At 49.3% G+C, this 16,852-nt stretch overlaps 1 protein-coding gene and 1 non-coding gene across 5 annotated transcripts; one reads left to right on the forward strand and one right to left on the reverse strand.

The window, feature by feature from the left end:
- Positions 1 to 378: 378 nt before the first annotated feature.
- ncoa7b (nuclear receptor coactivator 7b) lies at positions 379 to 16,108 on the reverse strand. 4 transcript variants are annotated; one of them, XM_084484087.1, is made up of 17 exons: positions 15,955 to 16,108; positions 15,033 to 15,210; positions 11,849 to 12,042; positions 9,539 to 9,609; positions 9,299 to 9,406; positions 9,121 to 9,192; positions 8,753 to 8,878; positions 7,861 to 8,045; positions 6,826 to 6,980; positions 5,808 to 6,350; positions 5,500 to 5,671; positions 4,874 to 5,015; positions 4,387 to 4,509; positions 3,012 to 3,164; positions 2,536 to 2,631; positions 2,344 to 2,417; positions 379 to 1,460 (listed from the first exon to the last, which is right to left on the reverse strand). In XM_084484087.1, the coding sequence occupies exons 2-17, from the start codon at positions 15,068 to 15,070 to the stop codon at positions 1,325 to 1,327; spliced, it is 2,388 nt and encodes a 795-aa protein (XP_084340213.1). In that variant the 5' UTR covers positions 15,071 to 15,210; positions 15,955 to 16,108; the 3' UTR covers positions 379 to 1,324. The 4 variants fall into 4 exon arrangements, with proteins under 4 accessions (XP_084340213.1, XP_084340212.1, XP_084340211.1 ...); XM_084484086.1 differs by lacking the exon at positions 15,955 to 16,108 and adding an exon at positions 15,781 to 15,945; XM_084484085.1 differs by lacking the exon at positions 15,955 to 16,108 and adding an exon at positions 15,752 to 15,945.
- A 287-nt stretch (positions 16,109 to 16,395) lies between these two features.
- AC3HAE_034435 (transfer RNA glutamic acid (anticodon CUC)) lies at positions 16,396 to 16,467 on the forward strand. Its single transcript has one exon. It is a non-coding gene; the product is annotated as a tRNA-Glu (tRNA).
- The last annotated feature ends 385 nt before the right edge of the window (positions 16,468 to 16,852 follow it).

Consider the following 16,852-nt stretch of genomic DNA (forward strand, 5'->3'; position numbering starts at 1 on the left):
TTAGTCAAATTTAATCTAAGTGCACAGAAAACCGTCAAGATAGATCTAGCTTCTTGGACAAACTTCCCTTATCTAAAGCAAAGACAAAACAAAAGGATTTGTTGGAACAATTGAAGTATCACTTGTGGAACAAACTCAACGTGTAATTAGGATGGGGGTCGAGGTCGTACAGCAACTGAATAGGAGGGTCTGTCGTGGGCGTTCTGTAGTGCAAAGTGGCATCCTGTAAATGAATACTGGTGACAGCCCTCCGACGATCATATCCACATGTTATAAATACTGACACCAGTTACTTTGGCCTCTGGATAGTGCTTTCAGAAATCCTTGTACTGGTCCAACCAACAAAACCGATAGGCAGGATAGGCAGCATAAAATAACTTTCCCTGTGTATATAAAATAAAAGAATAAAACCAATTAAAAACGTTCTTTGTAAAAGTAGATTTAAAATAAAATAAAAAAAAGTGTATAAAAAAGGACAAACGCGCAAAAAAACAAAAAGAAAAGCGATAAAACTAAATATATACATCATTGGTCGTAGCAAAAAACGTCCTTTCAAAAGGCCACCATTCTGGCTAGCCAGTTGTTTGGGGTTGTGGAATGAAAACTATATACAGTTATGGTGGAGATGCACTGGTATTCTAATTTGAGTCAACCACGTACGAGAAATATACAAGAACCACAACCGTCGCAGGTAGTCGGTTCTCATTGTAAACAACCACTCAATTTCCTGCCTTTTTTTTTTTTTAAGGGAGAGCGTTTTGTTTGGTTTGCCTTTGGGACGAGCAGAGTATACCTCACCAAACGTTCCCTTTGTTATTAGCACATAACTGTATAACGGATAGGTTTTGCGCCGTCGCTTTTTTTACCCTTTGTTAAATACAGGTGCATTTGCTCTTGCGTTATGGCAACTCTGGCCCTGAAAGCCATAAGCTGAAGAGCATCCGTAAGCATTCCCCTTTCCTTCCTCAGGAGCATATGGTGCCAATGCAGTCTGCATGCTAGGATAACTAGAGGCATTGTGATTGGTCCGACACAGCCAATGAGATAAGACAACACAAGACCCTTCTAGAATGACATCATTCCAGATATAGATATATATATATATATATATATATATATTCATCATCAACCAACGAGCAGAGACCCCACTCAAAGTCTGCTTCATACCCTGCTTGTCCTTGTTCTTGTGTCAAAACAAGTGTAGTGGTAATCTGGGAAGCTGGGTGCTGCCACCTAGTGGTGTAAATAGACTAGGCAAGTAGTAGATATAGTTGATGGGGTTGCAGTTCTAAGATTTAAAACGCGAACACGGGGGTGGCTGGTGTTACTCAAAGGTCCAGACCTCCACGCTGTGTATGTTGAAGTCCCGCTGGGCGGACAGGGCCTGGTTGTCGAAGGTGGCGCAGCCGCTGGTGGTGCCCCGATTCAGCTCGGCATCCAGCCACAGCCCCAGCTGACCCCTGGAGCAGGGAGGGGGGGAGGAGACGGAGACAGGGAGGGAGGGAGGGAGGGAGACAGATGAAAGGCAATAGATAGCTTGTGGAAGGATAGGCCCACAGTGTTTCTCAACCTCTGAGGTTACTGGAGATACAGATGGGCTCAAGCCAGATGATGGTTTTACATGCTATAGACATTCAATGCTGATTGTAGATATGGATGACCGTGTGGTGAAACAATGTGTGGAGAATTAGGTGAGATGGGGGCCTTTAAACATGGGGTCTTCGGCAAAGTGTCTCCTTTTTTAAGTGCCAGTGCATAGTGTCCCCTGGTTACCTTTTTAAATTTTCTCTTTTTTGCATTGCTCCTTGCATTGCTCCTACAGTCACACTTTTCTTTTTTTTCCTTTTTGCCTTAGGCCATGTTTATTGTGCTTCAGCACATTCTTGTGAAGCACTTTGGTGCGGCTCAGCTGTCTGTAAATGTGCTATAGAAATAAAAATTGACTTGACTTGAAAGATAACAAGGTTGAGAACAGGGTTGAAACTAACATGAAATCTACCAGCAAATAGCGGAGTTCACCATTTGACAGGTAAAATATCCAGGGTTTCTTATTAAAAAACAGTTGCTTGGCCAGTATTTTTTTTATCCACTCAGGCAGGTAAAAATACTAAATCCTAAGTACAGTTTGGAACGTGGTTGAGAACCTCTACATTTAGGGCATTTAGCAGACGCTCTTATCCAAGCAACTTAGAATAATTACCTTTGTCAGAGGAAAGCCAAACAACTACAGTATATATAACCATTGCCCTATTAATGAAATCAACAGCAAAAGGGGTGTGAGGGTTGCGTGCAGAGATGTGATTGATACAAAACAGGAACCGGATCCTCTGTAATCAGACTCACCCTCCACCTCCAAACTGCAGAGAGTCTATATTGCCTTTCACAAAGTAAGAGTTGTCCCCCGTCCAGCGGTACATCTAAACAAGAGGAACACAAAAACAATAATCTCAACCTTTTTGCAACACAAATCATTTTCAGAATCAAACATTTGAAACAGAGCTTTGGCGCGCATGGAAAGGATGTACGGAGGCCAACCTTGATCTCAGGGCAGAAGCTATAGAGGAACGTCTCTCCAGTGCCGTAGTAGTGTTCGCTCACTCTAAAGGGATGACTGGAGAAGGCCCCAAAGATCTGGGGACAGAGAACAGCTCTTACAGCACAAGTCATCGGGAGTTTTGCATGCAGTTTGTACCAGAGCGTATGACTTGGCTGTGTTTCCTCAGCTAGTCTCTTCACCGTGTAGTGTGTGTGTGTGTAACCGGGATGGAGTTCAAAGATATTGGTTCATATTTCAAACTTCTGACTAGCCAAATTACGTGCCTTACACAAAGTGCCTTTTCTATCTACGTTATTGATCAGGAAGACGTCGTCAAGGGTTCATCCGATGAGGCCAACAACGTTGTAACAATCTCGAAGCGGGGGGGGGGCGATGCTGACCCTACAATAACTCTAACATGTTCCATTATCCTCCTTGCAAAAGACCCGTCTACACGAACCCCTCGCCCTCTCACCTGGTTGTCCATGTCCTTCAGCACCAGCAGGACCGGGCTGTCCAGCTCCAGCAGGTTTCTGTAGAGCGTCTTGAGGCTGGTGCCGTGGTTCTGGGAGCTGTAGGCCAGCCTCCACAGGTAACCCTGCACCCGGGCCGGCAGGCGACAGGCCAGCTGAGGAGACCAGAGAGAGAGGGGGACGGGGTCAGTTTACACACACACACACACACACACACACACACACACACACACACACACACACACACACACACACACACACACACACACAGGGAACAAAGCCTGCCTTACGAAGGTGTAGCCTTACAGGTCTGCTGGACGCTAATGAGCTTGGGGGTGTGTTTTTTGTTCTTATTAATTAAAGATGTGCTTTGTTAGTCCCACATGGGAAATAGAGATGACACAGTACAAGTATAGTAAAAGGGAAATTAATTTTTTTAACATTTCACAGTAACATCAGGGCATATAGCAGACGCTTTTATCCAAAGCGACTTACAATAAGTACATTTGTCAGATGAAAGAGGAACAATATAACCGTCAGTACAATTATATATATATATATATATTCATAGAAACAAGGGCCAAGCACTCACAATTGCTACGCGCACCCATTCCCCGTATACAACAAAGATAGCTAGAATAAGACCCTAAACAATGCTTAAAACTATTTAGCAACAGATTTTTTTACCTCAAGAACACCCAAAACCATACAGAACAAATGGCCACCGTTAAAGGCCTGAGGCGCGGCTGTGGGCTCTGTGATGGAAAAATCTACATATTGTTTGTTTTTCATAACTTAGGCCTTGTTCTTTCCTTTCGCATATTGCCTTGCCATCCTGCCTTTCCCCAGAGTCGACTATTCATTGACCTTTGTGTTTGATTCAGCCACCTCACAAGTGAGCGATGTCGTCAAAATGTTATCCCATGTGCTCTGGTCAGCTGTCCCACCTTCCTCCTTAGAATCAATGCCCTTGTGCTGTGGTCGGCGGTCCCACCTTCCCTTCTCTATGGGTCGCCGGCCTACCTTCCTTAGAGTCAACCAATAGTGTTAACCTTTGTACTTGGGTAAACCGGTCACAAAGGAGAAGACATCCTCTTAGGCACTCTTCTGCTTGATAAGAACACAGGCAACTCTGTGTTTTGGGCAAACATTACTTGATTTGATTATTGACATCTGCAATATGGGGAGGACCTGAAACGGTATAAATAACTCTGTCAAACTGTATTCTGGACTCACTCTGCTAGAGAGGAGTCTAATGTATGCATGCATTAAACCTAGGATAATTGCTTTCCAATGTATTGTGTGCTTTTTTGCAGTGGGAAATCTCATCTGGCCTAGACGCAATCTCTGTTAAAGGGAATTGCCACGACAGCTCACCTTCTCCACGTGCGTATCCTGCAGCAGAGCGCTGCTCTCCCCCAGCACCGGCACGTCCAGCGACAGGTCCGCCTCGAAGCTGCTGAAGCTCTGCCTGCGCTTGGCCTCGTCGATCGTGATGATCTGGGTGAAGACAAAGCCCACTCCGCGTTACACTCCGCAGGGATGAAGACGCGCTCAACACATGGGTCAGCTGAACGCGGACGTTCAGCTGGTTCCAACCTCTAAGTAAGTCTCTCTCTCTCTCTCTCTCTCTCTCTCTCTCTCTCTCTCTCTCTCTCTCTCTCTCTCTCTCTCTCTCTCTCTCTCTCTCTCTCTCTCTCTCTCTCTCTCTCTCTCTCTCTCTCTCTCTCTCTCTCTCTCTCTCTCTCTCTCTCTCTCTCTCTCTCTCTCTCTCTCTCTCTCTCTCTCGGCACAGTGCAACAGGCTAGTGCTGTCCCTCCCGACTCCAAGCCAAAGGGGACCGGGTTGAGGCCGCAGTGTCTACCTCCCAGCTGCAGGAGGCGGGGTCGCTGAAGAAGTTGTCGATCATGTCCATCTCGTCCACCACCACGAAGCCCTGCTCCCGGGCCTCCTTGCCGTACACGTCGGGAGACCACTGGACGAAGAAGCCGTATAGGTCATCCACCCTGAGGCACCCAGACACAAGGCATTGGTTTACCGTCATAGACCGGCCCAACATACCTAAACCTGCTTAAAGCTGCTGTAAGAGCCCCGATAGGAGGATGAGAGTTAAATATCATAGTTTATCATTTAAAGTGATATATAAAGACATAGGTAATGTTTAAAATGTATAAAAACTAATTTGTGTTTATTGAATGTTTACCAGAATAAGACAATATAGAGGGAAATATTCCCTGGATGGAATGACATCATGGATGTGTGCGTTTCATTCTTGAGAAACTCTAGGTTGGACATTTCCAAATGGTTTAAATAGCTGCAGTAGAAAAGTGACCAAAAAAATGTTACTTCACGCCCATAAAAACCACACTGTCGATATATGAGCACAATAGACGCACACTGTTTTGTGCATTTTTATGGTTTTGGGTGACTCATTTTGATTCATATACAACCTTGAGCATGTGAACGATGTGGTGTGTTTATTGTGTTCACCTCTCCTGAGGCACAGCAAACCAGTACTCTGGCTGCTTCCCCCGGCCGCCGTACGTGTGGGCGGGGCTAGAGTTCATGGCCACGGCGAACGACTTCCGCATTGGCTTCCCCAGCTTGAAGCACAGGAACATGGGCGGCTTCTTGCTCTTCTCCTCCGAGGACAGGAGCATGTCTGTGAGAAAATGGAGAAGGAAGACGCAAAAGATGTTGCCGCCTATGATGCAATAAACAAATCATTGCATAAGAGGAAGGGATGTTTGGGGGTTGACCGCAAACCGTTTCACAAGCATCCAAAGAAAAACCCTTACCCTGTATGGGCGCCTGCATCTTCTCCAGCAGCCAGGACTTCATCTCCGCCTTGTAGGTCTTCTTCCGCCTCTCCTCCTCGCTCAGGCCACTGGCCTCTCCTTGGCGTTTCTCCTGCGGAGCCAGGCCCCCGCAGCTCCCCTTCCCGTCAGCCCCTGCACCCGAACCCGAGTCTGACCGATTCAACATCGGGTCGCGGTGCTCCTTCGCGTCACAGCTCGGGAACTCCTGGCTCCCGTCTTTGACGTCGCTCGCCACCCTCTGCTTCTCCGTCCCGGCGGACGACTGCAAGGACTCTCCGTCTTCCACCGAACTGTTCGGAGCCACGCCCTCGTCCTCCTCTTCCTCCGCGGCGGGCTTTCCCTCCGTTCGACACTCCGAGCACTTGGCGTGGTCTTCCTCCGGGTCGGTGCTTTGAGGACGCGCGGGGGTCCGGCCGGGGGGCTCGGGGGCCGTTGGGTCCGGGTCCTCGCCGCTCCCGTTCAGGGTGGGCTCCAGCTCGGTGAAGCCCTCGTCCGACGGGGTCTTGTCCACCAGCTCCCTCGCTATGGGGCACATGGAAGGCGGTTACTCTGGAGCGGGTTCACCTTTGTGTCCCGCCATGCAGATTGTGGATGGGGGGGGGCAGGACAGTGTAGTGGTCTGGGTGTTGGACTCCCCCTCCCGTTCAACAGGCAGCTTCACATGTAAGTAACGGCTCTCCTATGTGGTACTGATTTGTACTGTTCCAATTGTGTTAATAAGTTTGCTCCTGTTGTGTTGTTTCCATTTTGGAGCATTTTGTGTTGCCGTGCTTTCACGTAAAAAGCATTCTACAAATAAAGTTTGACTTGATTTGATTTAATGAAGTGTACCCTCAAATCTACTGCAATGGGCAAAGTGCTAAATCACTTAATAACACCAGCAAGATCGATTCGGAGGCTGAATCGCGTCTTTTCAAATACCCATCAGTTGGCAGCATTCCCAGAGAAAATGACTCCGGACCTCAAGATGGATCGGGAAGCATGATCCACATCCTACCAGAGTCTGAGAAGTTGGAGCAGATGTCGTCCAGGAATATGGGCCCCTTGCTCTCCAGCGCCTGGTAGCGGCTGAAGGGGTTGAGGTCCTGCACCGAGGGCAGCTGCTCCCACTCGCCGGGCCTGTAGACAGGACACAGATCCTGGGGTAGCTCCCTGCGGGAGGGGGTCGTTCATGTGGCACCACACATACCAGGCGGCAAAAGAAAAGTGAGATGGAGAAGGAGGGGGGGGAGGGGGAGGGGAAATAAAAATGAGATGGAACTGAGTTGAACTGAACTAAACAAGGTGAATTTAGAAAACCAAGGTAAATTATGAAAATAACAGAAAAGAAAACGTATTGACATGGGAAATGGGATACTGGAGGAAAACCAAATGGAAGTCAAACTTAACAAGGAAGCAGGGAAGGCCGTAGAAGGAAACTGAATCTATATTGAACATGCTCTACTGGGATGGTAGTTCAAACAGAAGTACTGATTTCATTGGAGCCGACTAGATATAGAGAGGGGAGAGGGGCCCAGAGCAAGGCCAGAGAGGGGCCAGAGTGGTGCCAGATTAGGACCATAGTGTGGCCAGAATAAGGCATGAGTGAAGCCAGAGCGAGGCCAGAGCAGGGCCAGAGTGAGGCCAGAGAGGGGCCAGAGAGGGGCTGGATAGAGGCCAGAGAGGGGCCCAGAGTGGGGCCCAGGGTGTTGCCCAGAGCAAGACCAGAGCAGGGCCAGAGAGGGGCCTAGAGCCAGGCCTGAGAGGGGCCAGAGTGGGGCCCAGAGTGGAGCCAGAGCAAGGCCAGAGTGGGCCCAGAGCGAGGCCCAGAGTGGGGCCCAGAGCAAGGCCCAGAGAGGGGCCCAGAGAGGGCCCAGAGCGGGGCCAGAGAGAGGCCCAGAGAGGACCCAGAGTGGGGCCCAGAGTGGGGCCCAGAGCGGGGCCAGAGAGAGGCCCAGAGAGGGTCCAGAGCGGGGCCAGAGCGGGGCCCAGAGAGAGGCCCAGAGAGAGGCCCAGAGTGGGGCCCAGAGTGGGGCCCAGAGTGATGCCTTACGAGGGCGGGGCGTCCTTGAGCTTCATGCGCGACACGTCGTCGTACAGCGCCACCGACACCACCTCCTCCATGGGGCAGATGAGGCCGTACTCCTCGCAGCCGTGCTCGATCACCAGCGGGTCCGACTTGTGGGGGTCGAACATGATGTTGTTGGGCGTGACGATCAGCACCCCGCCCACCACGCCCTGGGGGACAGGAGCAGAGCAGCGGCAGGTGAACCGGAGGCACGTCCGACCCGTGACAGGAGTTAGGGTTGGAGACAGGTGCAGGAAGAGGGCACGTGCATGAGGACTACTGTTCGGACTCATTTCGGATGAATCCAATAGAGGTCAGTGAAGGAGGTGCCGGGGGGTGGTCACTCTCCTCGCATGCAAATGAATGGGCTAAAATATGCAAAAACAAAGTGTAACATGCAAATCCTAGACATGTATACAAACGCCACAGGCCAGTCTCTGCCTGGCCACTGTATACATGTCTAAGCGGTCAGTGAACTGTATACTCTGTGGAATAATGCTAAGTGACGCAGATGCAGAACAAAATAACAAAAGCATAACATGAGAGAAACTTATGGAGACAGCTTTAGCTAGAATATGAAAACACCCTCTCAACAGGTTTGTAAACAGATGTTCATCTTTAGGAGAGAGGGGGGGGGGGTCATGTCAAATATGGAGGTAGAGTACTGTAATAGAGAGTACTTTTAAAGTTACACATCAAATCTCCGGTTCAACAAACATTCAAACCACCCCTTTCCCTCTCAACTCTAAACTGGAGGCGGACGACGTTAGGAAAAGCCATGACCGTAATCTAGTTACGGTCATGGCCTCAAACGGGATGGATATAGGATTCACTGGACAGTGAACGACAGCTGGCATCAGGGGCGGCGGTGCTTTACCATGCCGTCTGTGAAGTACTTGCAGCTCATCTTGATGAACTTGACCGTCGCGGGGCTTTCGTCCTCCGAGGGGGGAGACACGTGGCGCTGGATGGGCTTCGCCGGCCTGCTGTCGGAAACGCCCTCCTGTGGAGAGAGAATAACACGCTTGCATTGCGTCCAATGTGAATCTGATCCTGATCACCTTACTGTTAAAAGCTCCTCTGTTATACAACCAGGGAGTGTCCTCCCAGATGGATAGATCAGCGTATCATGGATGGTCGGTTGATCCCTTAAAACAGGGGCCCTTTCAGGGGGCACTCTAAACAGTAATTGGGTTCCTTATCATTTACAGCCGTCAAACACGAGGAACCCGTCCCGACACTCACTTGCGTTCCATTCTCAGCGGGTTGGGGCACCGGGTCCGTCTCTGATTGGTTCAAATCCGGGACGAATAGCTTCTGCAAATCAAGACGGACACACTCGTCAGCCAATCAAAAAAAAAAAAAAAACGACACACAAGAAGGAAGCGAGGTGTGTGGCACAGCGGCCCGGGCGACCTCCCACCTGACCGGTGTAGACGCTGCGGGCGAACAGCTTGTTCAGCTGCACCAGCTTGTTGGGGGTGATGTTGAACCGCAGGGCGATGCTGTTGAGCGTGTCGTTTGGCCCCACCTGTAGTGACAGGGAGGGCAGGCGCTGCGGTGATAATGGGGCCCAGTGGGTGGGGATAGGGTTTTTAAAGAGGCAGGCGTCAAGACTGGAGTGCGTTAGTGCGTGTGAAGATGCATGACGGGGCACACTCACGGTGAACTCCACCGTCCCAGCGGGTTGCCTCTTCTCCCGCTTTGTCTGGGTGACGGCTTTTAAGCCGTCGGCTGGTAAATGGGAAAGAGACGGAGGGGAGTGAGAGGCAGAGAGAGAGAGGGAGTAAGGAGGAGAGAGAGGCAAAGGGAGAGAGAGAGTGAGGCGGAGAGAGAGGCAAAGAGAGAGAGAGAGAGTGAGAGAGGTGGAGAGACATGAGAGGCAAAGAGAGAGAGAGAGTGAGAGGTGGAGAGACAGAGTGTGAGGCAAATAGAGAGAGAGAGGCAGCAAGAGAGAGGCAAAGAAGAGAGAGAGAGGGATGGAGATTAATTGAGTTTCCGATGAGCACACCCCTGAACAAAGATAATCTTGTGATAACGCAAAACATCAACCAATCATTATCCTATGAAAAGATAAATAAGGGTCTCGACTTTCCCCTCGCCCGTCGAATCCAAAATGGCCCAAAAGCAAACATTGCGAAAGTGGCCACGTTTCCAACCCACATAAGTCCCCGGCGACTTTAATGAGTGCATCTTGATTTCTACTACAAAATTATAACCAAATGCTACAGAGCATTCGGTTATATTTAGGGTCAGAGCATCTGTGCGTGTGGCACACGTGCTGCAGCAAACCATCAAAGCGCGAACAGAAGGTAAAAAAGAAAAGAAAAAAGAAACATCACATATGGCAGCGATTTCCTTGCTGTCGGCCGTGTTGTTACCAACAACACAAGTTCTTAGGGCAGCCCCGACTGCACTCTTACACCACTAATCATGAGTGCCTCTCGTGTGGACAGTGGGCATGACTACCAGCCTCCCAGGGGGTTTGCTCAACAGGGAAGTCTTTGTGTTGTTTAACATGCACATGGCGAATCATTGACCGAGTGGACGTGGACTCTGCCACTTATAAAGCACCACCGGCGTTCAAAAAGGCACCCGTCAGGGAGGGATTGTGTACACAGGGTAGACGAAAATTAAACCAGGTGTTGGTTATATTGCCCTGATCCCTGGCCAGGCTAGGCTTTGTGTTTGATTTGAGTTTGGATTTCATGCACGCGCAGATGGTCCCGTGGTGTCCTCTTACCGAGCGACAAAAAATAAAAAAACGGTAGACATTACACAGACGGCTCACCCAATCTCCGGCCGGTGATAGCAATCAATCAACACCGTCAATATGGGCCGGGCGCAGCATATGACTCCCCACCTGGCTGTGGACCTTATGCAACCGCTCAATTAAAAAATAAATAAACCTCTTTGTCCGGGATTCTTTACAGGACATATCGACCGGTGTGCTACTCAAACGTCGCCTGAGGACAGTGTTGTGATTATTGGTGGTGTGAGAGTTCAGTGATTGGGTCTGTTTATGGCGCATTTCCACCGCAGGGTGCGGGTTGGTTTCCACCTTCAAAAGTGGGCGCGACCCGGACTGAGCCGTATTGAGCCTCTCTCGTCTTGCAGTACTCCTCCGTTGGGGTACTGAGAGCCTGAAAGGTTCCCGGCAAGTTTGAGCTACACAAGCCGTCCGTTGATTGGTCGACAGAATCGTCCCTTCCGTGCGACAGGGGGATAATAAACAAACACAGTACCCGTGAGGTTTTTCTGCACAACGGCGAAAGCTTTGTTTATGGAAGACAATGTCACGCAAAAGTTTGCCGTCCTCCTTGGACGTCCTACATTGTTGCTCTTTGTTCATTGTGCGTGTTATTCTTTTTCCTTGGATTTATTAGCAGGCTACACTGTGTCGGAGATCACGATGCTTACGTAGCTGCCGTGGCCATCGCCGTCCGGCTTAAACCCCGCCCTACCATAAGGGTACTGGTGGCGGTGGAAATGCGACACGTAACCGAGCTGGGCTATACCGCACCCTCACTACTGCGCTGAGGCGCGGTGGGTCCGAAGCGTACCCTGCGGTGGAAATGCGCCATTAGAGTCCCAGCCTGAAAGCTTCTGGGTTAGAGCCACAATCAGCCCTTACTGCACCAAATTTGCTCTGGTTCTTGAACCGGCTCCGTTCAGGATTCTTCTAACCTCGGTGCCATCTAGCGAACCGGCCTGCATTCCCACCATTTCTGGGTGGAACCGTTGTAAATCAAGGACACGTCCTCGTTGAGGGTGTGGCACAAGGAATACTGGAAGTAAACAGTAGCAGCTCGCTCTTTTTTCCCCCCCATGGAACATCACCTGTTCCATGTTTGTGGAAAAGGGGCTTCACGTCTGCATGTCAACAGAGCATGCACCCGTGTGAGAAAGACTTTCAGAAACGTAGGGAAAAGCAACGGAACGGCTGACAGAGTCACAGGGGCCCCCCCCTCACCTGAGTCCGGGGGAGGCTTCGCCGCTTTCCTCGGCTGCAGCTCGCCCGCCTTGGCGGCCCTGTCCGCGGGCTCGGCGCCGCTCTGCGCGTCTGGACAGGAAATGAAAGGCGACTTGGGCAGCGGGTGCGCGGGGTTCTGCTCGTGGGCGTTCTTCTCCGATACGCTCTGCTTGAGCTGCCTCCGCTTCTTCAGCCTGCAGACCGAGACGTTGATTAGGTTCCCTCGGTAAGAGGAGGGAGGGAGGGGAAGGAGCACTGGCCTTCCTGATCAGCATGGTTAGTTCTTTCCCAAATAAGCGAGGAGAAAACGATGATCCGTTTGAATACAAATATACACCTAGACTCTCCAGAGCTCCCCCCCCTTTCCCCCACACCCCTCTTAAGCACTTATTGTATGTTGTACATCCTGGCACTTAATGTAAGCACTTATTGTATGTCCTTGCCAGTGGCGATTTCTCTAAGACTGCAAGGGAAGCTCAGCTTCCCCTAAAATTTCCAAAATTAAATGGTGAAATATATACTGTTGTGTTAACATTTCATTGACTAAAAATGTGTTACAACACGTCCATCTCGAAGACTAGTTAGACTAGTTTGATCAGCTTATCGCAGGTCGACTGACTCGATTTCCTTCTCATACACTCCCGTAGCGTCACAGTGCATTTGCCTGTTGAAGCTCAGTGTCCATCCACTTCAATGGGGCTGCATAGAACAGCTTTTTTTAGTGCATTGAAAGTCGACGGCCATTGGATAATGCTGCGATTATGTCCCTCCCATGGACGCTCAGCGTCTCTGGGGGTGAATGGAGGAGTGGGCTGGCCTGGACGCTGGGCTTCGGTGTGATGATTGGTGGATCTGCGAAAGACCGAGTTGCTGTTTGATTGACAGCGATTTTGAACTATAAAACGTAGCTCTCTTTAGTCCTCAGTCCCATCGCGGATTTTGCAAGCGAGTCGAAAGACAAACTGCAACCTATTTCTTGATATTTGCTTGGCGAAATTGCTAGACAATTTTCATCGTACATATCATACACTTATACACACACACAATTCCTTGCTTCAGTTTAACATAATCCCCACATTTCCTTGTTCAAGTTTAATATCGTTTTGGTAGTCATCACTTTGATTCAGGGAGCCTGAGGTCTGAACTTCAAGTCCTGTATTCAGATCAGGACTTGCAGGGTGTCAGGGGAAAGCTGTGTGATTTATTGGTGTTCCTTAAAGACATGGAGTTGGACAGTGCAATGCCTCAGCTTTACAAACTGTTCTCATTAGTGGCAACAATTGGAGCTACATCTGCAGGTGTATAAAGGAACTTCTCCTGTTTAAAGCGGCTCAAGTCCTACACCCATAACACAATGGGCCATGGCCGTTTAAGCAGCCTAGCTCTGCTGGCCATTGAGAGGACACTGGTCAAGTCACTGGAAAAGACAGCTAGTTGGTATGATAGAGCATTTCCTTGAAAAGAAACAGAGGATAATTTACATATACATAAATTGACAATTTATATGATGTAGGGCGAAAATTAGCTTCCCCTATTTGAAAGATGAGCAGCCGCCACTGGTCCTTGCACTTAGGATTAGTACTTAGTATTGTGTAGAATCTTATCCTAGCTAGCTTGGTTGTGTACGGTGAATGGGTTAACCTAGCAATTATTGGTGCTTGGCACTTGGTTCTATGGACATCCTTACTGTACCGACAGCGATATATTGTTTCTCTTCTGACCAAGGTACTTAATGTAAGTCACTTTGGAAAAAAAAAAAAAAAATCACTCACCAGTATTGATCTTCATTACTCATAATCTCACACGCCATAACAATCATGCAGTGTGCCTCTCAAAGAAAAAGCAGGAAAACTTTCTCCCAGACGTTTCCTTGTCATCCCCTCTCTCCCTCTCGCTCCTCCTCTGCGTGATTAAACATTGACGAGAGCGGGAGTGATGACACAGCGTTTCAAGACGTCTCTGCTAAGGCTCCATTACCAAGGGGGAACGCCGGGAAACACTGGGCCAATGTTGCAAAGTGCATCGATGAGCTTAAAAGGTAGCCCCTAGCCATCATAATAGTCACAACAATCAGAGTCTAGGGGCGGAACTGAACCCCGGGCAACGAGCGAACAGTGCCATGAAACTGACACCGATACTGCCGAGAGATCTGGACGCATTACATCATCTCGAATGCATCGCGTGTGACTGACCAGTAAGTGGTGTGGCCCGGGGGCCGAAAGAGGAGTGTGTTTTTTGTTATCGCGTTAGGCCCGGCGTAATGGAATGGCGAGCGGAAAGTGTGTGTGTGTGTGTGTGGGGGGGGGGGGGCGGCAGGGAAATCATTCTGACACTGAACACAAGCTGCAGCGTATGTCTACTCTTGTTATGCCATGTCGACCTTTGCTCCGTGCTGCACTGTACCACAGGAAGTGACCGGCCATGTGGAGCAGGATGGGGGGGCATGTGTGTGTTAAGTCAGAGATAAGGACATTTCCCCCTCCACCACCACCACCACAACCACCACTGCCGCTTCTACATGCAGGTACTCTCAAGTCCATACAGGTGTGTGACAGCTGTTCTATGGTGGACGCCTTAGATAATCCGTGCCGCATGCATGCCTGCACCTGCTACAGCTAGACTTCCTCCCAGGCTGAACAGAACAAAACAACCTGAAACACCACCCAAAACACACTGGCTGTCTGTCGCTCTGCAGCAGGTCCAATGCTCATCTTCTGTGTTGTTGGTATACAATACAATGTTGTAGCAGTAGCAAGCATCTTTTGAACAACCTCCCACCCACTCAGTATCGTCTTGCACTTTGAATCGAATTTGTAATTGCACACCACGGCAGCTAACCCTTGCATGCATGAGCAGCGATGCATGCCTCCTGCCCACCAGCACCTGTACACCCAGACACTTTGCATGGTGTAGACTGAAGAGTAATGAGAAGTAGGTTGGCTAGTGAAATAACAGCAGCTCATTTACATATGTTTAAATGAGTACTTCAAAAAGACTACAATAAATACCAAGTCTGTCACACCTTATGTGACAGTATGTTGCTTTCGATATTTGCTCTTCTTCTCACTGCACACTGTAACTGAAATTCAAATGCACACTCTTGACACCCGTACAGAAATACACAAAACATAGCCGCCATCCAATGCAGAAACATTACCACAATCATGCACACATTAACCCTTACCTGGCGAAGTACCCCGGCTTCCGTTCTCGCTTCTCCATCAGGCCAGGGCTTCAGCGAAGCATGCAAACAATCAAGCTACAGAAACACGCACACGCAAGTGTGTGTCCAAACCAGCAGACACCTTGTGTATTGGAACCGATCTCTTCAATCTGCGCTAGCGTCAACCTCTCCGCGTATCCTGTTGGTGGGAGAAGTGAACGGTGGGATTAGCAGGATAACTGGGTGCGTCACAAAATTGTGAGTCCATAAAAATCGATGGAAATTGTTTTAGGGCGATGGAGGCTCCGCAACAGATCACTGCATACCCACAGGGAAAAGACCCAGTTTCAGACGCAAACATGAACGAGGTTCCGCATACTACGCCCCTTAAATGCACGCACTACTAACTACAGTGTGAGCTTGCAAATTACGTGTGACGTTAAGAGCATTGTCATGCAACCCCGCACTAGATGTAAACACACAACCCGAAGGAAACACGTGAACAGCGGCGCAAACGCTGTATGAGAGCCAAGACATCAAAAACACAAAGCATTGAACCAGTCGTGTTATTATTATAGTGCCCATAAAAACGGCATGTTATCGGCGTGGCGTTGTCATGACCGCGGATAACGAACCCCTACGTGCAGACGACCACCAGATACGAGGCCAACACAAACAGCAACATGACCCCCACAACACACCCGTTGGTTAGTCGAGAGAACGTCGACGCTTTTGAGCACCTTGAACAGTACGCCCGCAGAACACTCACACGGCGACGGGCGATCCCTCCCTCAGCTTCAAACAGGCCGAACTCACGCGCAGCGGCGGCGGCGGCAGCAGCAGGCGGGCGGGCGCGAGCGAGGTTCAGTCAAACGTAGGACCCGCAGCTGATGCTAGCGGGAGGAGCTAGCCACATCGGCTAGCAGTAAGGAGGGTTGTTTACCAGACAATGGCAACCTGCTAACGAGGGGACATCAAGGTAGTGGATACTGGTCGACGCGTTGTTTCACCCGGGGTGTCTGCCGCTCTGTTTTAAGCGGTGTGTCGGTGTTGTGTGACTCTCGGGTGGAGGTCTGGGTGGAGTGAACTTAAAGGCTCCGACGCTGCGTGATAAGTAACGTTAGGGGAAAACGGCGACATACCTTGTGTTCATCTTTCCGACGGTAAAAAACACACGACTGCGCCCCCTCGCGGAACGTCCTGCGCAGCACACGCATCGCAGTTTAACTGGTAGGCTTATAGTATGATTTATTTTAATTATTTTCTTTTTCTTGTGCGCTTGTGTGAGGTCGTTATATCGTTTTTATCAAAATAAACGAATTGCATAAATATGCGGGTGGGACTGAGTTTCCAAATATCTATATCTTCAAATGAGCATACAGTTTCCCTGGTGGTCTAGTGGTTAGGATTCGGCGCTCTCACCGCCGCGGCCCGGGTTCGATTCCCGGTCAGGGAACACACCTTTTTCTTCAGGTCATATCCGTTTGAAGTGATTGATGAACTGTGTCGCATGTAGTTTTTATTACGTACAGAATCAAAGCTTTGGATGTATAAATCGAATTAAAAAAATTATCAGTGTGAAATTGAAGGCAGAACACGACGTCCACTCAAAAGGCATGCAAACCGTTTGTCAACAGTTGAACAAAACAACCGAAAAAAACAGAAATGGAAACCATTTATTATGTTATTAATGTACAGAGAAAAAGCAATGCAGTGATATAAGTTTCAAATCTGTGTCTTTGAACCCCCCCCCCCCCACACACACACACACACACACAATATGCCGTCGCAAAAGGAAATACCAAGTCTATCGCCAGATAGCGCAGTTTCACAACAAATTG

The sequence above is a fragment of the Micromesistius poutassou genome (assembly GCF_964030765.1).
Source record: "Micromesistius poutassou genome assembly, chromosome: 19".
NCBI lineage: Eukaryota > Metazoa > Chordata > Actinopteri > Gadiformes > Gadidae > Micromesistius > Micromesistius poutassou.

Bases quoted from the DNA above. Each gene is read 5' to 3' on its own strand.
- ncoa7b (XM_084484087.1), bottom strand. From the start codon at position 15,070: ATGGAGAAGCGAGAACGGAAGCCGGGGTACTTCGCCAG. The intron at 9,193-9,298 runs GTGGGAGGTCGC...CTTGATTTGCAG, and splicing joins GCAGCGTCTACACCGGTCAG to AAGCTATTCGTCCCGGATTT. The intron at 6,981-7,860 runs GTAAGGCATCAC...CCCCTCCCGCAG, and splicing joins CTCAAGGACGCCCCGCCCTC to GGAGCTACCCCAGGATCTGT.